The sequence below is a fragment of the Corvus hawaiiensis genome, chromosome 3 (assembly GCF_020740725.1).
Source record: "Corvus hawaiiensis isolate bCorHaw1 chromosome 3, bCorHaw1.pri.cur, whole genome shotgun sequence".
NCBI lineage: Eukaryota > Metazoa > Chordata > Aves > Passeriformes > Corvidae > Corvus > Corvus hawaiiensis.
In genome coordinates, this window is record NC_063215.1 from 2,714,483 (window position 1) to 2,736,265 (window position 21,783).

At 41.6% G+C, this 21,783-nt stretch overlaps 1 protein-coding gene across 3 annotated transcripts in view; it reads left to right on the forward strand.

The window, feature by feature from the left end:
* MSRA (methionine sulfoxide reductase A) overlaps window positions 1-21,783 on the forward strand; it is a 237,953-nt gene that overhangs the window by 117,152 nt on the left and 99,018 nt on the right. For all 3 annotated transcript variants that reach the window (XM_048296828.1, XM_048296826.1, XM_048296827.1), the window contains exon 4: window positions 20,846-20,950. In XM_048296828.1, the coding sequence (XP_048152785.1) occupies window positions 20,846-20,950 (105 nt within the window). The remainder of the gene's footprint in view (window positions 1-20,845; window positions 20,951-21,783) is intronic.

Genomic DNA, 21,783 nt, shown 5'->3' on the forward strand with positions numbered 1-21,783 from the left:
AGGGTGGATCACTCTTTCCCTGACCTCAGGATGTTTAATGGGATACCTTGGCCATTGCTGGGATAACTGGGTCACTCAAAGGTTTATTTTGCCCTTCACTCAGGAACCAAATCCCCTTTTGATTGAAGCTGCCTTCCTGGCAATTTCTGGGATATACAATCTCAGAGAAGGAATAAAAGAAAGGCAGGATGTTGGACTCTTTGGAATGTATCTGCTGTGCTGCTCTACTCCAAGGATGCCGCTGATCTAAGAATCCACTCCAGCAAAATTCGGCATGGCTTGGGCTGGATGGGGCTTGGAACAACCTGGTCTAGGGAGTGGCATCCAGCCCATGGCAGGGCTTGGAACTGGATCAGCTTTAAGGTCCCTTCCCACCCAAACCAAGTTCTGTCTTCATTTACCTCTCAGCTTCCAGGTATTAATGATTTAGTCTTTAATCATCACTGATGACCTTTTCCGTATTAATTTGTTTATCCACCTCTTTAATACGATTTTATTCCTGGCATTCACAAATAGGAGGGGAAATTGGGGGATCATTAACTCTGGTGCTGAACCTGTGCAGGAAGTTTCAAAGAGAACTTGTTAAAGGATATTTTGTTAAAGGTTAATTCATGGCAGCTATAAATCAACATGTCTGGGAATTAAGTATTTATTCTGAGGAGTAAGGAAAAATTTGCTTTACTGATATTCTTCCCTTATTCATGAGTATTCCATAGTGATGTGCTGTACCTTTGTACCATCAGTAGGGCTCAGAGCAACAGGTGAGCTGGGAAATGGTAAAAAAACGAGGTACTGGGGAAAAAAGATGACAGATCTGCCATAGGAGGACTGAAAATATCACTTGTACACAATGCTACTGTCAGGAGGTGTTTTTTCTTACCCAATAGTTCAAACAGTTGCTGTTATTCATCTCCTCAGGATTAAAATGGTGACGTGAACTGTGGCCACAGGCACTAAAAGAGTTTGGTGTGTTTGTGAAAATGACATTATCAAAAAGCTCACTGTTGTGGTGGTGGCCAGCAGGATTTTCTTACTTTTTTTAGTTTTTGCACTTTCTGTACTTTTTGGTTTTGCTCTGGAGACACTTGTAAAGAAAAAAATAAGCTACAAAGCCAATTACTGAGTCTACCAAACTGTGTTCCTGGAATTAGGGGGGGACCTTAAGGTGATCTGGTTCCTGCAGTACTCAGAGCAAACCTGATTTCCACATGGATGAGGTCACTTCAGCCTGGAGATGTGGACAAAGTGACCAGTCCGGGGTGTCTGACCTTAAACCTGTAATTCCAAACGAGGAGAAGCTGCCTGCCTTGGATAGAGCCCACTTGGAGCTCTCAAAAATCAGCAAAAGGATTGTCCTGGTTGGCTTCTAAAGCAGCTTCTTTGTTAAAAACCAGAAGGAATGCATAGAATTACCTGAAGGGAGCCTACAAGAAAGATAGAGAGGGAATTTTTACACGAGCCTGGAGGGACAGGACGAGGGGGAATGGATTTATACTGACAGAGAGTAGCTTTAAAGGGGATATTGGGAAGAAATTCTTCCCTGTGAGAGTGGTGAGAGGCTGAGATGGAATTCCCAGAGAGGCTGTGGCTGCCTCATCCCTGGCAGTGTCTAAGGCCGGGTTGGATGGGGTTTGGAGCAACCTGGGATGGTGAAAAATGTCCCTACCCATGGTAGGAGGGTGGGACTTTAATGGTCCCTTCCGACCCAAACCATTCTAATCCCATGATTCTACATAGCCAGGACTGCTCCTAGACTTGTACTCAGCAGGAAATATTTTGCACTGAGTAGCTCAGTGCCCTCCTTGCTCTGCACTGCTCTTGTTTTCAATCCTTCTGAGGCACGTTGTCTGTATTGACATTCCCAGCCATCCCTTTTAAACCTGTGGATCCTGGGAATGCTCTGGCTGGGAAGAATCAAGAAGGAATCATGAGGTTTCTCTGCCTGGAGACATTTCTGTTCCTGTTACTGAACCCAGAAAAGCATCGTGGCAGTGACAGTGTCTGTGTTCCACACGTGCCCATAGTGCATCCACACACATCAAATGTTCCTGGGAAAACAAACCCCAATCCCAGCATTTGTCCAACTGGAGTTTTTTGTCTGCTCCTTCCCCTCTTGGTTTAATCCAGTGTTTCCTCAGTCAAGCAATTGAATTAGAAACTGTTTATATTTTCTTTCTGAGGAGTGAAGAATGTTAATTGTAGCTGAAATGCCTTCGAGTGATTCTCTCCTAATGTCACATTTCCATAAAGTCTAGGAAAGCTTTGCTTTCTGCTAAAAGAGTGCAGCAGCAGAACAAAAATGCTAAAAAAGTGGGTTTGATGTTCTGAATGCTGGACTTGGCGTGGACTGGGACTTTGGTGAGGAAAATAGAGAATAAAAGAAGTTCCTTTACTCCCAAATTGTTGTGTTAGACTAAGAGAAAAGACAGCAGATTGTGCAGACAGTTGGAGAAATCAAAGCTTAGGAGAATTTTAATTAATATGAAAAGCCATGATCTCAATGTGTACAGAGATGTCACTGCCTAGGCTGGAGTAGAGAGGAAGGGAGTGGAAAGCAGCTTTAATTCTGCTGTCCTTGGGTTCCCAGGTTGTTACTGGGGTTTAACTGGACCATGACATGGATGAGGATGGTCCTTCTCCTCAGGGATCTTGTCAGCCAGGAAAAGTCAAGCTGCATCCCTGTTGCTGGTACTTCATGGCCTCCATTCATGGAATCAGTAAAGTTGGGAAAGCTGGGAAATTCACAAAAAACTCTGAGATCATCGAGTCCAACCATCAACCAGCACCACCATGGTCACCACCAAACCATGTCCCCAGGTGCCACATCCACACGTTGTTTGGACACTTCCAGGGGTGCTCACTCCACCCCTGCTGTGGGCAGCCTGAGCCAGTGTGTGACAACCCTTTCCATGAAGAAATTGTTCCTAATATCCAACCTAAAGCTCCCCTGAGGCAGCTTGAGGCCGTTTTGTCTCATGCAGTGATTTGTGATCTGGGAGAAGAGTCTGACACCACCTCCCTGCACCCTCCTGTCAGGGAGTTGTAGAAAGCAAAAAGGTGATCCATGACTTGGGATTAAGGAGATCCTGATTTATTCTGGCCAAAATTTGCTTTATTCATCCTGAGAGGTGACAGGTACCACGGGCTAAACTGAAAGTTTGAATTATCATCGACTGGCATAATTACACATTGTTTGCTTACTTTTTTTCCCTTTTTTATTTCCCCCCACTTCTTTTTTTTTTTTTTTTGTTGTTGTTGTTGTTGTTGTTATAATGGTTTAGATTTTTTTGAAAAGGACCCAGGGTTTAATCATGCCATTCCCTGTGCTGAATGCTGTGAAAATTCTTTGTTCCAAGTCAAATGGAACACCATTATAGCACTCTTATCATCTGCTAAAAAAGTAATAAATTGGGTCAAACTGATCCTAGACATAATTCTGCTGATGTTAATGGCTTTACATCAGGAAGAAATTTCTCTCAGCCTGTTAATATGATGATAAGATAAAAATGTGGCTACCAAGGAGCAAACAAGCCTTGGTAAAAGAAGTTCTGCTCTCACTGATCCTGCCCTGTTTCTGCAATGTTTGAAGGTAAAAAGCATTGCAAGAGTGCTAAATATTGAAATTATTGCTATTATTGTTTTCTGAATGGGTATGGTGAGGGAGGTGGTCAGGTTTCTATTCCATCCTTCTCCTTTGAATTTTTGGCTCCAGCAGAACTGACCCTGAACCAGTGGTAGGTGCAGATGGGACCATTATTTTTCACCGCTTCATTTATTTTGTTTTAACAAATGGTTTCATTTTCTCTCCTGCCTTGTTGCTCTGTGTTCGGGGCCAGCTCAGCCCTTCTGCAGGTGTTCAAAGGTGTTCAAAGACAGGAGCAATGTGTAATGAGCTCTTCCCTCGTGTCCCAGCTGCCTTTGTGAGCTGGTCAGAAGTCCTTAGGTGAAGCTAAAATTAAATGGAAAAGTATAGGCTGGGATCTGGTCTTTAGTCTGAGCTGAATTTAGGCTGGAAAGCACAAAGAAAGGAGGATCCAGTTTGCATTAAGTAGGTCATTTTTTTGGGTGGAGAGGGGACCTTCTTCTTCTGAATGTGCAGAAGTGCTTAATCCAAAGGAGAAAATGGAATCCATATCCAAATAATCCAAATAATCCAAATAATCCAAAATGTGGAAACAGAAGCAAACAAGATGAGATTCTTGCGCAGGGAGAAGCAGAGATTTGGCTTCCCACAGTGTACCTGGCATGAAGCTGCTGCAAGGTGCACCAGCCCAGATGTTAACCCTGGGAATGAATTCCAAGACCTTTCCTTTCTGTCTCTTCTTCTTCTCCCTGCCAAGATTACCCCAGGCAGTAGAAGAAAAAAACCTTCCCACCTGGCTCCTGGTGTCCAGGGAAGGGACCGGAGCTGGGGAAGGGGCTGGAGCACCAGGAGAGGCTGAGGGAGCTGGGAAAGGGGCTCAGCCTGGAGAAAAGGAGGCTCAGGGGGGACCTTGTGGCTCTGCACAACTCCCTGACAGGAGGGGGCAGCCGGGGGGGTCGGGCTCTGCTCACAGGGAACAGGGACAGGATGAGAGGAAATGGCCTCAAGCTGTGCCAGGGGAGGTTCAGGATGAATATTAGGAAAAATTCTTCATGGGAAGGGTGGTCAGACATTGGAATGTGTTTCCCAGGGCAGTGGTGGAGTCCCCATTCCTGGAGGGATTTAAAAGCCGTGTGGATGTGGCACTTGGGAACGTGGATCAGTGGTGGCCTTGGCAGTGCTGGGGAATGATTGAACTCAGTGATCTCAGAGGGGCTTTTCCAACCCTGATGATTTTATAATTTTATAATCTCACATTTGTGTCTCAGCAGTGGCCTGGCTTTACCAGGACATGTAGGGAATGTGCTTCCTGAACATTCCCTCTAAACCTGGAGTTAGGAGGCTTTCAATAGAATTGTCTCTTATTCTGAGACTCCTTTGGGATCCAGGCTCCAAACTCCCTGGGCAGCTGTTTGAACCAAGGGCTGTCACACCAAGGCTGGGCAATATTTTGCTACCAGCTCCCACTGTTCCAGATCTAATTAACTAGGAAGAGCAAAGTACTTTTCCAAGTCTTCCCCAAAAATCCACACAGTCCAACCCTAAGCCTCTGAAGATTAGCAGCATCTTTCATACAGCAGTTGGGATTTATGGAACTTTGCATAATAAAGAGAATCATTTCTATGGCCTGCTTGAGGGATGACTATTTCAGGCAGCTCTGGAAAACAAAATAATGAATTAAAAATGGCACAGCTTTGCAGCAGAACTGCATTGGTTGCTCCTGCTTTTCTGCCAGGCAGTTTTGATCCACCAAAGTGCAGGAATAAGCAGTGTCACAGCAGTTACGGAAAGCAAATCCTGCAGACCAACTGAGTGGAAAGCCAAGTGTCTCCCTGCATAGTCATCTATTTATCGCCTCTGATTCTCCTCTAATTCCTTTATTTTCCACATGATAATAGACTTTTCTCCATGCACACCCATTGTTCCCATGAAATAGAATTTGTCTGCACATGAGATGTTCATATAACATGTGAGGGCAGAATTCATCGAAACGATTGAGCTGCGAGCAGGGACCTCACTGAGTTGCATTTTGCCTCCTTTATTCCCATCTTTTCTGCATTTGAATTGTTAAACAGGAGCTCTGCTGCAGTGTCAAAGAGTGCCTTACAAAAGCTGTTGCCATAGAATTACACCTAGAAATGAGTTCTTTTTAAATCACTGGCACGACAAGTGGTTATTTATTTGTATTCAGGCCTGTTTAACAGCTCTTCATTACAAGAATGGCCCAGAGTTTGAGGAACAACTTGTCCATTACAGCTCCTGCTCTCCCGGTGTGTTCCACAAAGAGCAGATATGACTTTTCACATCTTTTCAAAGAGTTCTCAGAAAATAACTCCCTCTTTTCTCACCTCTTCCTGGAATCCCTGAACGGCCCCTGTGCTTGTCAAACTGGCAACACAACCTCGTTGGGATCCCAGAATGGTTTGGGTGGGAAGGGACCTCAAAGCTCATCCAGTCCCACCCCCTGCCATGGGCAGGGACACCTTCCACTAGCCCAGGCTGCTCCAAACCCTTTCCAGCCTGGCCTTGGACACTTCCAGGGATCCAGGGGCAGCCACAGCTTCTCTGGGCACCCTGGGCCAGGGCCTCTCCACCCTCACAGGAAACAATTCCTTCCCAATATCCCATCTATCCCTGCCCTCTGGCACTGGGAAGCCATTCCCTGTGTCCTGTCCCTCCATGCCTTGTCCCAAGTCCCTCTCCAGGTCTCCTGGAGCCCCTTTAGGCACTGGAAGGGGCTCTGAGGTCTCTCTGGATCCTTCTCTTCTCCAGGTGAACACCCCCAGCTCTCCCAGCCTGGCTCCAGAGCAGAGGGGCTCCAGCCCTTGGAGCATCTCCGTGGCCTCCTCTGCACTCGCTCCAGCAGCTCCACGTCCTTCTGATGTTGGCCCCAGGGCTGGAGCAGCTCTGCAGTTGCCACCTGAGTAGGGCAGAGGGGCAGAATCCCCCCTCCCCTGCTGGTCATAAAACCCCTTTTGAAACCCCTCCTAGGAATGGAACTTCTCCCTGGCTGCAGTGGAAGACATTCCCATTCCATTCAGAGGGGTGGCACAGCTGTCTCAGGGGATGGGTTGGGATCTGTTTTCCTTCCCTTTGCTGTTCCTGCCTCTCATTATCCTCGGCAGTAGTTCCATGCTGGAATTTGCCTGGCAGCTCTTTGGAGCAGGATGGGAGGAGGAGCAGGGGCAGCCAGGCTGGTGCCTGGAGACTCAGCTCATTCCCTTTCATTCCTGGCTCCAAGGCTCACTGGGGTGACCTTCAGCTCTTCCTGCCCATTGTCGTCACTCACAGAAAATGGAGAAAGTTTATCTTATCTTCTAAGGGGCTTTGAAATCCATGGATATATGGATTTTTCTGGGACTGAAAGCTGGAGGAAAGCACAGGCAGCAAGGGAAAATCTGAAGTTGTGTTTTATCTCCTGGAGTCATAGAGAATTTTAACTGATAAATTTTGGTATTTGTACATCTAAATTGTTTTATTCAGCTGAAGAGGACCTATGTATCTGAATATTTGGCATCATTTAAATCTCTGTTTTAAAGGTCTGACTCCTGTAAGATGAAGTAGATGCTCCAGTGTCATATAAAATCTTCTTTGGGCACTTTATAATCGCCCAAATTTTGCAATATTTACTATTACAAGCTACATACAATGTCTGCCCCCCAAACTGCTCTGTATATTTAATTAAAGCATAAATTTTAATTGAAATAAGGTTTCAGACAGGTCTTTACAGCTCTGCAGGACGTGACTTTGTGGCTTCATCCCGTCCTTACGTATGGAGTGAAAATTCACTAAATTCATTGGAGTTACTTTTCATTTCTAATCAAGTTACTGACAAAATATCTGCCCCTAAAGCTTTTGTGATTTTAATATTAAATATAATAAAAGTTTAATAGCAAAGGTAATAATATTTTTAATATTAAAATGTAGATGGGCTGTACCATGTTGTCTCCCTCTTTGACAACCTTCTATGAAGATCGGGTTTTAAGTCATTCTCTAACCAGTTCTCCAGTGAAGGTTTTTATTCCCCCTAGAAGTATTTAAAATACTTCTTTTTGTATCTGAGTTGAATGCAGCAGCATTTCAGTGCTACAAGCCAAGGCAAATCTTATTTCATTGTAAAATTCCTCCATTTACAGAACCAAAATCCTAATAAAAAAAGAAAATACACTTGGAGAGGGGGAAAAACATCCCAAAGCCAGAAATTTCTGCTTTTGCAAGGATAGTGGTGGTGGTGCCATTCCCTTTGAAATAATTCCTCCCTAATTGGTATCCCAATGTAATGGGTAAGTGAACATATTTCACAGCAGCAGCTGTTGGATGTTCAATGACTGGAAAATACGGCGCTGGTGAAGTGTGTGGAGTGCTCATCCCATCAGGAGGAGTAAGTTAATCATACACAATTCACTGAGCACTGGAGCTGCATTTGCAGAGCAGGGGCTGCCGTTTAATTGTCGTGGGCCCTTTTTCAATATCTTGCAGGATCTTTTGTCTCAGCTGTAGCAGTTTTGGTTGCATCCCTAAAACTGTCAGTCTTCCTTATTTTTGCAAGGGCCTAACAATTCCTCCTTCACAATGCAGCTTAAATTGGACCAGATGCTGCATCAATAGAGCAGTCTGCCCATCTCAGAGGCATTAAGCCCAAAATTATTTAGAAAATTGAAGCCTTTAACATACTCTGGATTAATGTGATTAAGTAGAGCTTGCTTTAATTCATAGCCATCTATTCCTTTATTAATAGCCATTTCATCAACAGGAGCAGCACATATGGGGACAAGATGACTGAAAGTTAAATTGATTGCTGGAAGCCTGGAAGAAAAGCATTTAATGTTTCAATAATAACTGATGTAAGACTTCACTGCGGGGCATTTTGGATAGATTTAGACCAGCTTATAAGCACAGTATTTATTAGTATCTTTTAATTTTTATTATAAGCTTGCTAAATGCAAGTTGGTGGGGTTTTTTAAAATTATTTTTATTTCTGCATTTGATATACAAGATTTATAAAGGAGAGTCTGTCATGTGACTGGTAACAGCTGGGCCAGGCCATAGAGGAGTTGGGACTTCTGGAAGACTTAGGAAGAGATGAAATAGAAGAGAGGTTAATTTGTTATGATTATTTGCACACATCCATTTCTGATCCTAGAACTGTTCTGGGTGCTGAAGGAGTGTGTGAGAGGTCTTGTATGACCCATAATATAGGGGGGCCCTCCCTCACATGCTTAAACCCCATTTGTGGGGAGGGTTCAGGTTTGTCCTAGCTTGTTTCCCAACTCAGGAATTACTTCCATGCAAATTTATACATGGAACCATGGAATAAAAAATTCATTGGATAGAATGACAGAATCCCAGAATGCTTTGGGTGGGAAGGGACCTTAAAGCCCATCTCATTCCACCCTGTGCCATGGGCAGGGACATCTCCCACTATCCCAGACTGCTCCAAGCCCCGTCCAACCTGTCCTTGGACACTACGTGTGTAGGGAGAGAGGCTTTTACAGGACAATCCAATAACGACCCAATACTCTGGAGTGATCATTCCCACAATTTACAGTTGAAGAGTTCTAATCCCAGTGCCTGGGAACGTTGAAGAGATCTAATCCCAGTACCTGGGACAGCTCCCACTCCTGTGTATTTCCAAGTCAAGTCAGTCCTAAATTCTGCTAAAGGTAATTAAGATGCCAGAGTTTCTTGGCATGTTCACACTGGTCTGATTCACCTAAAATAAATCCCTGATTTAAAATGGAGAATGACAAGAACGAGCTGTGATTTGTGACCATGATTAGAGTCAAGGTGTAGAATCATGGAAATGTTGGTTGGAGGTCTTTACTCCAAGCTCTCGTGGGAAGCAGGACCATCTTTAACACTCAGTCAGGCCATCAGGGGCTGTGTCAAGCCAAGTCAGAAAGAGCTCCAAGATGGAGGTTACAGATTGATTGGTCTTCTGGTGACAGAGGTTCTTGAAATGTTGAGTTGGAACCTTCCATGTTGTGGGATATGGCCATTGTCACTTGCTGGGCTGTCTATCACTGCTGAGGAAAGAAAATGTGGAGCTGCTGGAGTGAGTCCAGAGGAGGCCATGGAGATGCTCCAAGGGCTGGAGCCCCTCTGCTCTGGAGCCAGGCTGGGAGAGCTGGGGGTGTTCACCTGGAGAAGAGAAGGATCCAAGGAGACCTCAGAGCCCCTTCCAGGGCCTAAAGGGGCTCCAGGAGACCTGGAGAGGGACTTGGGACAAGGGATGGAGGGACAGGACACAGAGAATGGCTGCCCACTGCCAGAGGGCAGGGATGGATGGGATATTGGGAAGGAATTGTTGGCTGTGAGGGTGGGGAGGCCCTGGCCCAGGGTGCCCAGAGAAGCTGTGGCTGCCCCATGATCCCTGGCAGTGCCCAAGGCCAGGTTGGACAGGGCTTGGAGCAACCTGGGATAGTGGAAGGCATCCCTGCCCATGGCAGGGGGTTGGAACGATATAGTCTTCATTTTCCCTTCCCACCCAAACCCTTCAGTGATTCCATGATATCCTAAGAAGATAAATAATGTCAAGCATTTCTCCCCTCAGTGTTACAAAACTGCATTTTATTCCAGGTCGGATTTATGTAACCTCAGCTTTTGGCCACAGGATCTTCCTGTGCAACAAAACCAGAGCTCATTTCAATATGAGAAAAAAAAAATCTCCAAGGAATAGTAGCTCTGAGAAAGGAAATTTGCGCCCCTCCTTTTGCCACAGTTGATGTACCTAAATTCCAACAGTTCTCCAAGGATTAGGGATGTACAATGACCCTAAATGAGAGCACAGTGATCCACATTATTTGCATATATTAATTCCCTGAGTTTTGTTTTTTTTTTAAATAAATTAACAATAGCTTTTTCTCATTGTCTTCTAAATACTCTTGGGCATCCAAATTGGTCATTCCTTTTTGGATGAATAAATACCAAGGAATACTGGTTTCACTTGAATTAAAAATCCCTTCTTTGCTTTTCTGAAATGATCCCCTTTAAATGGGAATAGAAAAAGGATACAAGTGACCTGTAGTTGAAAACTCTTGATTTGGGGCTGGTTGAACAGAAATAATGGATTATCAAATACAGTGAATGTTCATTAGGCTTAAACTGGAAGTTAATGGTTTTACTGGTCTAATGTGAATGATAATATTTACTTTTCAGCAAAAGAAAACCAGCAAAAATAGTTTTTGTTTTGTGTAAGTAGCACCACACTGTTTACTGGAATTAATTTTATTTAATTGTATTAGTGGCTGAAATAAAAACTGCTCTTATTCACTTATCCCAGCATAATTAATCATGGTAATAATTCATTTTACGTGACTTCTCGAGGTTAAGCTTTGGTGCAGCCATTCATTAAAACTGAGAATTAATAATGTCTAAAAAGTTGGCCACAAAAAAAAGGAAAAATATCTGTAAAGATTTATTAAAGGTCAATGATTGATCTACTCAGCTTTGTTTTTTAAACCTGGTGTCAGACCTGGGTCGTGCAGCTGTAAAAGTCTCTCAAGTGGTGTTTGAGCTGGTTCTGTGGTTAATGGGCTTTGTGGAGGGTATTTTTCACAAGTCCTTAAGACAATTCTTCTCATCACTAAGTGAGGCTTGTGCTCAGATTCCAGGAATGAGGAATTCCTCTCTCCATAATCAAAAATGGGATATTCTGGAATGGAGCCTCTGATGATGCCAGTAGTAGAACAAAATTCTTTTCCCTGCAGGGACCTTCATGAGGATGGTTGGGAAAAATAAAGTTTCAGTCAAGGAGCTGGAGTGAAAATGAATTCCCACGATGATTTTCTGCCTCCAAACTCATTTGATTACCAGAGTTTTCAGGGTTTTAAACATCTTTTTAACAACCAGACAACCAATTTTGTCACCTTTTGTGATTTGAACTCTTCCTTGTTGCTCTTTGCAGACATTTGTACCATGCACCCAAGGCTGTACCTTCCTGATTTCCTAGTTTCTGACCTTACTGCAATTTTTAATATCTCTACAGGGTAAATTTTTAGGCCACTCCCTCAACAACCTTGCAGGAATATCACTTGAAGAAGGGCAATGGCTGTAATTTATAATTAAAGGAAATAGCAGGATTTCTAAAGCTGTTTGAGGGAAAGTACTGTAAATGAAATGATTAAATATAATTTTAATTAATTATGTTTTATAGCTGTTCTAGGTATATAAATTGTCAAAAATTTCTCTTTTGAATCTCTTTAATAGTTTCTGCTAAAGACTTGTTCAGCAAATAGTTGCTTGGGCATTTTTAGAATTTTCTAGAAATCTTTTACTAATTTTGGTGGACTTGGAAGTGTTTGTCTAGGACAAATTAATTCTGAATTTTCATCCCAGCTCTCTTTTTGCCCTCTAAGTGTCTGTTTGCCATGACAAACTTTGCTCTGTTGCCTTCTCCTTGCACTCTGATGCTGCATGGTGAAGCCAGGTTGCCTCTACTGTTTTGTGCAGATTTGTTTTGGGGAGATCAGGAGGGAAACAATGATCCCAATCTTATTTCTGTTTATAATAGAACTGTCAGAGTAGTTTAATAAAAACTAGCTATGAAAGAGGAGCTTTCAGAGTACAAATACAGAAATTTATTCTTATTTTTTGGTCTTCTGGTCTACAGTTCTCAGGTATTAAAATCTGCACATTTTTTTCTAAGCTCTTTGATTTCCAGCTTCACAAAGAGTCAGAATTGTCCTATTTCAGAAACCAAGCCTTTTATTCAGAGATCTCCTCCTAGTAGTAACCTCTTACTAGATTCACTCTAGAGAGACAAGGAGAAAACTACAATTTTTGTTATTCTAACAGAAAATAGTAAATATTAGAATATCTTACTCTCATTTCTTGTTTTTTCTTTTAAATTCCAGATTAGTTAATATTTTCCAACTCTCCAGCTGGCTATTAATAGATGTCCCCAGGTATTATATTTACCTCCAGTTATCCCTTTTCAAAGCTCTTCTCAGTGCATGACATATTCCTCACATCCCTATTATTCTTTGCTTTGCATTATGCCCATTTATTTAAGGAAATTCTTTGTGTTGCATAACAGTGGCACAGAGGCTTTGCAGCTGAAAGCTGTAAACTTTTAAGCAAAAAAAAATCAATCATATTTTCCATTATATTGACATTAAACCAATTCCCTTTATAGATTGAATCTGTGTTTCTAAATCCAGGTATATTGTTTATGTATTTATTGTTCATTTTTCCATCTAAGCTTTTTCTGTACCAGAGCAGACGCCCAATATTGCTTTGGTTTGGGACATTACACCCATTTTTGGCAATAAATCATCTCTTAAAATTCTTTTCTGAAGATTTGGGTCTTCTGAGCCTGCTGTGTCCTGGAATATCACTCCCTTTCCATCCAACGGGGAATTCTTGTTTTCCATTTGCTTTCTTCAGAATGAGTCACAGTTGAGGCAAATGGGTAAAACTCAATATCTGGGCTATTGAGGAAGGGTTAGATGGGATATTGGGAAGGAATTGTTGGCTGTGAGGGTGGGGAGGCCCTGGCCCAGGGTGCCCAGAGAAGCTGTGGCTGCCCCTGGATCTCTGGAAGTGTCCAAGGCCTGGTTGGATGGGGCTTGGAGCAACCTGGGCTAGTGGAAGGTGTCCCTGCCCATGGCTGGGGGTGGAACGGGATGAGTTTAAGGTCTCTTCCCACCCAAACCATTCTGAGATTCCATTATTTCCTCTGAGGAAAGAATTCATTCAGCTCAAAATATCCAGCAGAAACCTAAGCTGAGCAGTTCAAGACTGAATTCTAACCAAACACAGAATCTAAAACTGTTGGTCACTAAATCTTTCCTGGAATGTGATCATTTTAAGCATAGAATCATAGAATGGTTTGGGTTGGAAGGGACCTTAAAGCTCATCCCATTACACCCCCTGCCATGGGCAGGGACACCTTCCACTAGCCCAGGTTGCTCCAAGCCCTGTCCAGCCTGGCCTTGGACACTTCCAGGGATCCAGGGGCAGCCACAGCTCCTCTGGGCTCCAAGCCCCATCCAGCTTCCAGGGACTACCTTTGCATAACCCATTTGTCAGGAAATGCAATTTATTGGAATGTAAAGGCTCCATCCATCGGATGTGTCAATTACGGGTTAAATTTGGGCTTTAAATGAGAATTTTTTTGATGTGAGAATATGGAGTTTTTCTATTCCCAACTCCGAAGCTAAAATATTTTAACTCTACTATAAAAAATGATATAGAACTTGGAGTTGGGTCAGAATCTTCCTCATCAACCATGATGAAAAGAAGATAACTCAAAAGACCCAACTCTTTGTACAGATGAGTTTGGCATAGGAAAGCTTCATTAAAGCCAAATGAACAAAGGAAAAAGTCACTGATATATTCCCAGCCTTTAAGGCTCCCTGCATTACTTAATTTGACATTTTTATATTATAGATCAGTATGTTTCACCGAGTTACTGTTTTAGCAAGACGTATCACTTTTTCCTTTAAGTTTCGCTGATATTTGATGGGAGTGTCTCTCCCAGAAGGAAATCTGATCTCATTTGAAAAAGTCAGGAAATGAAGAAGTGGTTTATGGGACACGGGTTTAGAGGACTTCCCCAAGATACCATGGTGCAACTGAGCAGTGACCACTTTCCATATCCATATCTAAAAGCCGTTTTCCATTCAGAATTCCCTGGTTTCCATCCCTACCACTCTTGATCTGCCTTTCCATTGCTTTCTCAGTGACACCATTTGCATCCCCTTCCTGAGGCCATGCTCATCTCCTTGAGTTAAAAACCTCCAGGGGTTTCTTTTGGAAAGGGTAAATTCATCTGGCACTTGGTGGCTGTCACTGAAACGACTTTTTGGGATTTCTTAGTGCCATGGTTGATCTCACCAGAGCTGTTCCTACAACCCCTTTCCCCTTAGACATCCCAATTCAGCCCCTATTTCCTTTTATTGCAGTATTGCAATGAAATTCCATGTTTATTTCCAGCCTTGCCCTTCCCTCAAAGGTTGTTCCCCATTTGCAGGTACCACGTGTGTCCCTTTTTCCCTTCAGCAGAGATTTTACCTCTGACTTCTTTAATACATTTTTGATTGAGTGGCCCCAGCGCAGCAAGAAATGGCTTTGTAAGACCATCCCATCAGCTCCTCATTGGACTTCTCCACAGAATTTATAAATTGAGACTTTATGTTTCTTTCAAACTCCTGATGAAGGGTTTTAAGAGCAACAGGCTTCGTAGCAGTCCCTGCAGAGGACAGATAAAAATGCTGCCATTCAAGCCTTGTTCCCTTCAGACATTTTTTTTTTTTTAGAGATGTCATTTAGACAATTCTTAATCCACTAAACATGTGCACTATCGATATGGGGGAGTGTTAATTTTTTAATCAATCATGAAGTAATAAGTCAAATGCATTAATAAAGCCTAAGTTCCATGCTATTACATCGCACATTTATTACAGCCAGACTTGTAATTTCATGAGAGGATGAAATGGAGTTTGGCTGACAAGACCTGTATTCCATAGGACCATGCTGTTAATTATAAGCCCATCTTCAACATTTTTCCTTCACTTGGCTGAAATTAAATCAGAATATCTTTTCTAGGAGCACATTCCAACTGGGAACAGCATTTTGACCACAGGACCAGGCCAGAGGGAGTCTAAAATAATCCCTTTTTAAGGGCTTTTAGTGTGGACATTCAGCCTATAAAAACATAACCTGTAAGAAGTACAGTGAACAAGGAAAGTTTTGCTATTTCCTTTTCTTCCTACAGGTTTATGTAATTTATTTTTCTCTTTTTATTGGCTCTTCAGTGTACAGCCATTTTACAAATAAAAAGGCTTTGTAGCAGTGGTCTCGCTTCCAGATATTCTGTTCAGCAAAACCAATCAATATTCTGTTTATCAAACCCATTTTGCTGCTAAGGAGCACACAGGATTTTAGCAAACAACAGGGAAAATTTTTACAGCTCTGCCACATAAATTTTAAATACTTGCAAGTAAGAAACAGGTTCATTTAGCACTTTCGTTTTTCAAAAAAACCCCAATATTTTTTGTGAAAACTGCCAATCTTCTTTAATTTCATTCAAGTAGTTTACTGAAAAATATGAGAATTTCCGTGAAAAAAAAAACAATAACAGCATGTTCAACCCCATTTTTTACTGGCAACTTTATTCTCTTAATTTTGTTTTGATGGGGTAAAAAGCAAAGTGATTCTAGAAGGCACCAGAAATAGCAGTTCATTGTTTTATCAGCAAATTTTCCTATCTTTATGAATTTTCATTTACTGGGTGATTCACCTGTCCTCTAATAAACCAAACAAATAAAATTTAATAACATTTTCTCTTCAGAGGCACCACACTATAGCTGCTGCATGAGCTACTTTCTGTAGGTATTAGAAAATACTTGATTTTCTGTGGTCCAGGCAAAAATTTCTGGAAGTTTCTAGAATTTATGGACAATTTATTTTGATTTAGAACTGCAGGACTGGCCTGCCCATAGTGATAAATTGGCTTCTTGCTGGAGAGGATTGACATGTTTTGATAAAACTGGATAAAAGAATGTGGATCACGCTGAGAAGTTAAAGAACCGTTTTTTCTAAAGCAGAAATTCACAGTGGTTAATAAAGGAAGCATTATCTCCTAGTTCAGTGCTGGTAAAGTCATTAAAGTTGTTTAAAATACAAAGAAGAAGGTAAAAAAAAATAGGCACAAGTTAGTGCCAATGTAGAAGTACAAAATATGGGTCGGTTCCATGAAATTCCCTCAGTTTTAGGCAAGAAGTTGAATAAAAATAGTCTAATGGACCCTTCTTAAAAATCTCTTGATCTGGGATTATTTCCATTCTTTTCATTCTCATTGATTTGAAGGTCAAAAAGGAAAGGGAAAGGGGCACCCAAAATATGGGCTCTCGGTGTTTTAGTGCTGAACCTTTGGTTTGTTTATTTAAAGAATAGGAAGGCGCTGGAAATTTCAGTAGTGATAACCATGACTTAATGAAAATTCCCAGGCTAGTTTGGAGAAAGATGCTCAAAAGACCTTCCCACAACTTTTGTTGGTTGTACTTTGCATTTTCACTTGGGTCTAGACTTTGGTTAGCACAAATTGGTTTATCTCCAAAATCAGTGAGTGCTGAAGTTTGGTTGTGTTTCTTTACATTCCACATTGGCATCATGGTCCTGGCACAGGGTGCCCAGAGGAGCTGTGGCTGCCCCTGGATCCCTGGAAGTGTCCAAGGCCAGGTTGGACGGGGCTTGGAGCAACCTGGGCTAGTGGAAGGTGTCCCTGCCCATGGCAGGGGGTGGGACTGGATGAGCTTTTTAAGGTCTCTTCCCACCCAAACCATTCTGGGATCTCAGCGAGGTTGTGTTGCCAGTGTGACAAGCACAGGGGCAGTTCAGGGATTCAGGGAAGAGGTGAGAAAAGAGGGAGTTATTTTCTGAGAACTCTTTGAAAAGATGTGAAAAGTCATATCTGCTCTTTGTGGAACACACTGGGAGAGCAGGAGCTGTAATGGTTCCTCAAACAAGTTGTTCCTCAAACTCTGGGCCATTCTTGTAATGAAGAGCTGTTAAACAGGCCTGAGTACAAATAAATTCAGTGAAATGATCTTTATGGTCCCTTCCAACCCAAATCATTCTGTGATTCTGTGATTTGCTCGAGTCAGGATGTTATTTCTCAAAAGAGCCAGGTCCTTTTTTATTGCAGAATCAAGGCAGGAGGGAGTAGTTTGGGAATTTTGGCACTGTAGAATTTAATTCACCCGAGGCAGGACCAGGTGGAGGTGAAGCCCACGTGGCTGCTGGGAGGCTCCCAGGTGAGGAGCTCTCCAGCCAGCCCTTGGAAGCTGCTCCACTTTGCCGGAGATAATTAAACACTCCCTAGATCCAGCCAGTTAAAAAAAATGAGTTCTCTTCCCTAATCCCTCGGCTTGGGCACTCACCTGGGACATGATTAAGAAGGTGAGAATCTAAATGCTATTAGGAAGAAAAGGAACTGAAAAGGTGTCACTCAGACGTCTTTTTGTCCTGCTCTTTGCAGGGACGTTTTTGCCAGGGTTGGAATCCCCTCTGAACGAGCTCGCCGGAGTTAATCCTCCGGGAGCGGCCGTGTTTTCTAAGTGGGAAATGGATCCAGGATAAACAGACAATCTGCTCTTGGCACTCGGCCCTCTCTGCCTCGGTGTAATAAAGTCTTCCCATCTGTAGGGAGGTTCTTCAATGGTTAAGCTCCTTCCAGAGCTGAAGGAACCAAGTGCCAGCGCTGGAAATCTGATAATGGCTCTGATAAAGGAAGGTTTTCTATTTGCACAGGGAGCAGCAAATGGAATTATATTTATAATTCCATAAATTATTTAAAAAACGTGATCCAGACATTGAGCCTTCTAGAAATCTTCATACTCATTCAAACTTTTGCTGTGGGATATTAAAGATCAGCTGATTAAAAGCAGTGGGTGAACTGAGGACACTGTGACTCTCTGACGATATAAATGGACATTCAGGTGCAATTCTGAAGGAGGCACTGGGGTGAGGAGCTGGATGTCACTGAGACAATCACATCTCCCACTGATCATTTGAAATCCTTGCAGCTCCTCAATGTCAGGCTATTGAATTTCTCGTTAAAGATACACAGCTTTTTGGAGAACAAGTGGGGTTATTGTTTCTCTGTGATTGCTGCCTCTCCATTTTAAGAGCTCCTACAAAAAAAGGTTTGATTAGAAATGTTTCAATTTTTTTTTCCACCATAGAGAGGAGTGGTGAGCTGGGTTGATGCTGTGTTCATTTGGCATTAGGTTTACCAAGTGTGTGAAACACAAACTGAAACGGGATTATTCTGTTTTTGTTGTCAGACTCAAGCCTAATGCAAATAGTCACCAATGCCAAGATTGTTATTAGGAATAGCCACAGTATATCCTGAAAGAAAATCCACTGGATTGTGGAAAGGCTTTGAGGAAAATGAGAGGTGAATCTGGTAGGACCAGCAGCATTACTTCCTTTCTTTTCCCCTGAGGGTGAATATTGATTTTAAATCTATTCTAACAGTCTCTTAGCCACACATCTGAGGGTATTTTCCTTGAGGTCAGGCTATAGTTCTCAGAGGAGCACCATTATTTCCTTATTCTGGGAAAAAAAGAAGGCTGATCCTTTGAACTTCTGGATTAGCAGGAGCAGGCAGTGTTGATAAGGTGTAATTGCTGCTTCAGTCAGGAAGAAAAGCCTCTGTTGTTTTTAAGTTCTTTAGGAAACTCTCCTGTGATCTAAACCTGTTAATCTTAGACAAGTAATTTGCTCCTGAGTGATAAAAACCTTTCATAAGCTTCATCTTGGCTTACAAAAAATAAAAATACTGAAGTCAGAAGCCACTCCTTAATCTCGTTTTAGTTATACAATGTTGGTTTGAGGGAGCTGGACACACCACAGGCTGTGCCCTCTCCTTTTTTGTCTCCAGCAACAACCGAAGTCCCAACTTGGGCTCAAACAAATTCATTATTTTTTGCTGATAGACCACATTAAACTACAAAATCTGGAATAAATTCCATCTCTGACCTAAGCTGGCTGTTATTTCTTGCCATAATACAGAAAGACCATTTCACTTCATTATGAAGCCTGTTATCTCTGACTTGCATTTTTGTTCTGCTGAATGGATGATCCTTCCTGCTTCCCACCATCCGAATTTGGCTTCAGGTAATGAGGTGCTTCCCTGGACTGTAAAAGGCAGAGAGGAATTGGGTCACAGTTGTGGACATCCTGTAGGATGGGGGGACCCGGCTTTACTCCAACTCCCAGGAAACCTGGATATTCTCTTTTCATCCCACTGAGCAGATCCTTGTTACATTGGGATAGGGAGCAATTTGATTTTATCCAGTCTAGACTACAAATATCCCAGATGTGTCCTCTTTTACTCATCTGCGTTCCAGACTAAATTTAATCCCAGTCTTTCAAATCTCTTTTATCAGCTGGCCCAGCCCTCTGTGCCTCATTCGGGTTTTGTTTCAGGTGCCCCATTAGCTGATAAAATGCTGTCACACTTTGCCCCATCATGGCTCTTTAATATTTCCCAGCATCCTTTTTATTGCTCTCTACTTTTTTTTTAAATTCAGATTTCTCCTCATGTCTCTACTGAACCCTCCTCAGTTACTCATTCTGATTTTTCTCGTTTGGTGACAGCTCATTCAGGACCCATTACTGGGCCAGATTCACCCTGTATGAAATTCCCTGATTCTGTTGAAATCAGTGGAACAAATCTGGAGTTTGTGCTGGTGTAAACGAAATAAAAACCTCCCTGATGTGATCAAGGGACTTATTTTATCCCCACCAAAGGCAGATCTGGCTGTCCAGTGTATTTTTTTTAGGTATTTACTTCTTATGATTTAATTGAAGGATGGGATTTTTTCCCCATTCATGAATATGTAATGATGACAGAAATGTCTAATTTTTGAATTATAAAATATATAATATATATATAAAATATAAAATGCACGTTGTGCAGGGGACTTTCACCTGAGAGGTCTGAGCACTCATCAATCTCATTATTAATTAAAATTTAAGTGAATTATGTGCCCAGATCCTTCATATTGTCTGAAGTTGGATCTTTCAATAATATTATGAGCCATAAACACATCAGAAATTAAAAAATTCTGTCCAAAGTGTAACAGAAAAATAGAAATAATGTTTTTTAAGGGCTGTAACATCTGCTAATCTTCCTTGTATTTCTGCTGTCATAAAATTTAAAGTTCAGTCGGGCTCTCTTTGACTCTTTTGAGCCTCATGGACATTGCGAAACAGTTTGGAATTATTTGTGTGATCTTGTGTAAGCACACCCTTGGCATTTGTTTTTATCATCAATATTATTGATATTTTATAATATGATAATTATTTTCTAATCAATTATATTGTCCATATCGCCACAGAAACAAAACCCAGTCAAGACAACTTAGACATAAAAGTTTTCATATTTTATTGCTCTATTTAGAATATTTCAAATATTTTGCTAGTTTTCAGTTATAAATTTGTTAGAATTATTAATTTTTTCTCCTTTAAGCTGACAAACTGCTGCAATAACAGCACTGTCTTCCCTTCTCATCTCTCTGCATGGTTTGTTTCACGATGGCCCTGTCTGAACAAACAGATTTATTAGAGTTGACTGAAATACAAAATATTGTGCAAAAAAGCTCAAGTATAAATGGCGCTAAACCAAAATATTTTTAGGAAAACACGAAACAAAACCAAAGGACTGTGCTTGGAATCTTAGAGACAAAACCCTGAGTGCACCTTGGCTAATTGTCACTGCTAAAATCTGGTTTTATTTTGAATTTGCAGGCAGAACTGGGCACACCGAGGCTGTCCGGGTGGTGTTTGAGCCACAAAACATCAGCTTTGAGCAACTGCTCAAGGTCTTCTGGGAGAATCATGACCCGACACAAGGTAGAGTGATGAGTGAGCCAGTATTTAATTATCTTACTAATTACAGCTGGGGTAATTAGTGTTTGAGCTGCATGGAAGAGATGAACCTTGAAATCACACTGGAGCTCAGGAATATGATTGCAGACATTTATTGACAGAGAAAGAGACGGAGAGGGAGAATGGGAGCACGCAACTCACAGTGCCCCTCCTCCCTTACAGCTGCCTGGGCTGGGAAAATTCCCACAGAGTGGCACGGGAGACAATGGAAAATTCTCTTCAACTTTGATGATGACAATTTATTCTGTAATTTCTTTTGTCTCTTCAATTAAAGTGTATTTCTTTGCATCTTCAAAATTTCTATTATTTTAGTTTATTTTACTTTTCCTTATTTTATTTTAAAATTTTATCTTATTTTTAAATTTTATTTTATTTTACCTTATTTTACCTTATTTTACCTTATTTTATCTTATTTTATCTTATTTTTAATTTTCATTTTAGTTTGCTTTACTTAATTGCATTTTATTTTGCTTTATTTTATTTTATTTAATTTTATTTTAATTATTTGATTTTGTTTCTACCCAGGACCTTTATCCTTCATCAGAACCTGGGATTTTACATTTTTCAACAGTACTGAGTATATTTTATGATTAGAAAAAGGGAGCAAAAAAGGGGTAAGAGATGTTGTGCAGAGGCACTAGTGGACCATTCTACCTATTTGCCTTATCCAAACCTTTGGAATTAATTTATCCTTCTTGGCAGAGGTTTTGTGCTGACACGACCCACATCTGTGCAAACAGAAGTGGGAAACTGTGTGCAGAAAACATTTTGCATGTTTAGAGAGTTCCAGTAAACCT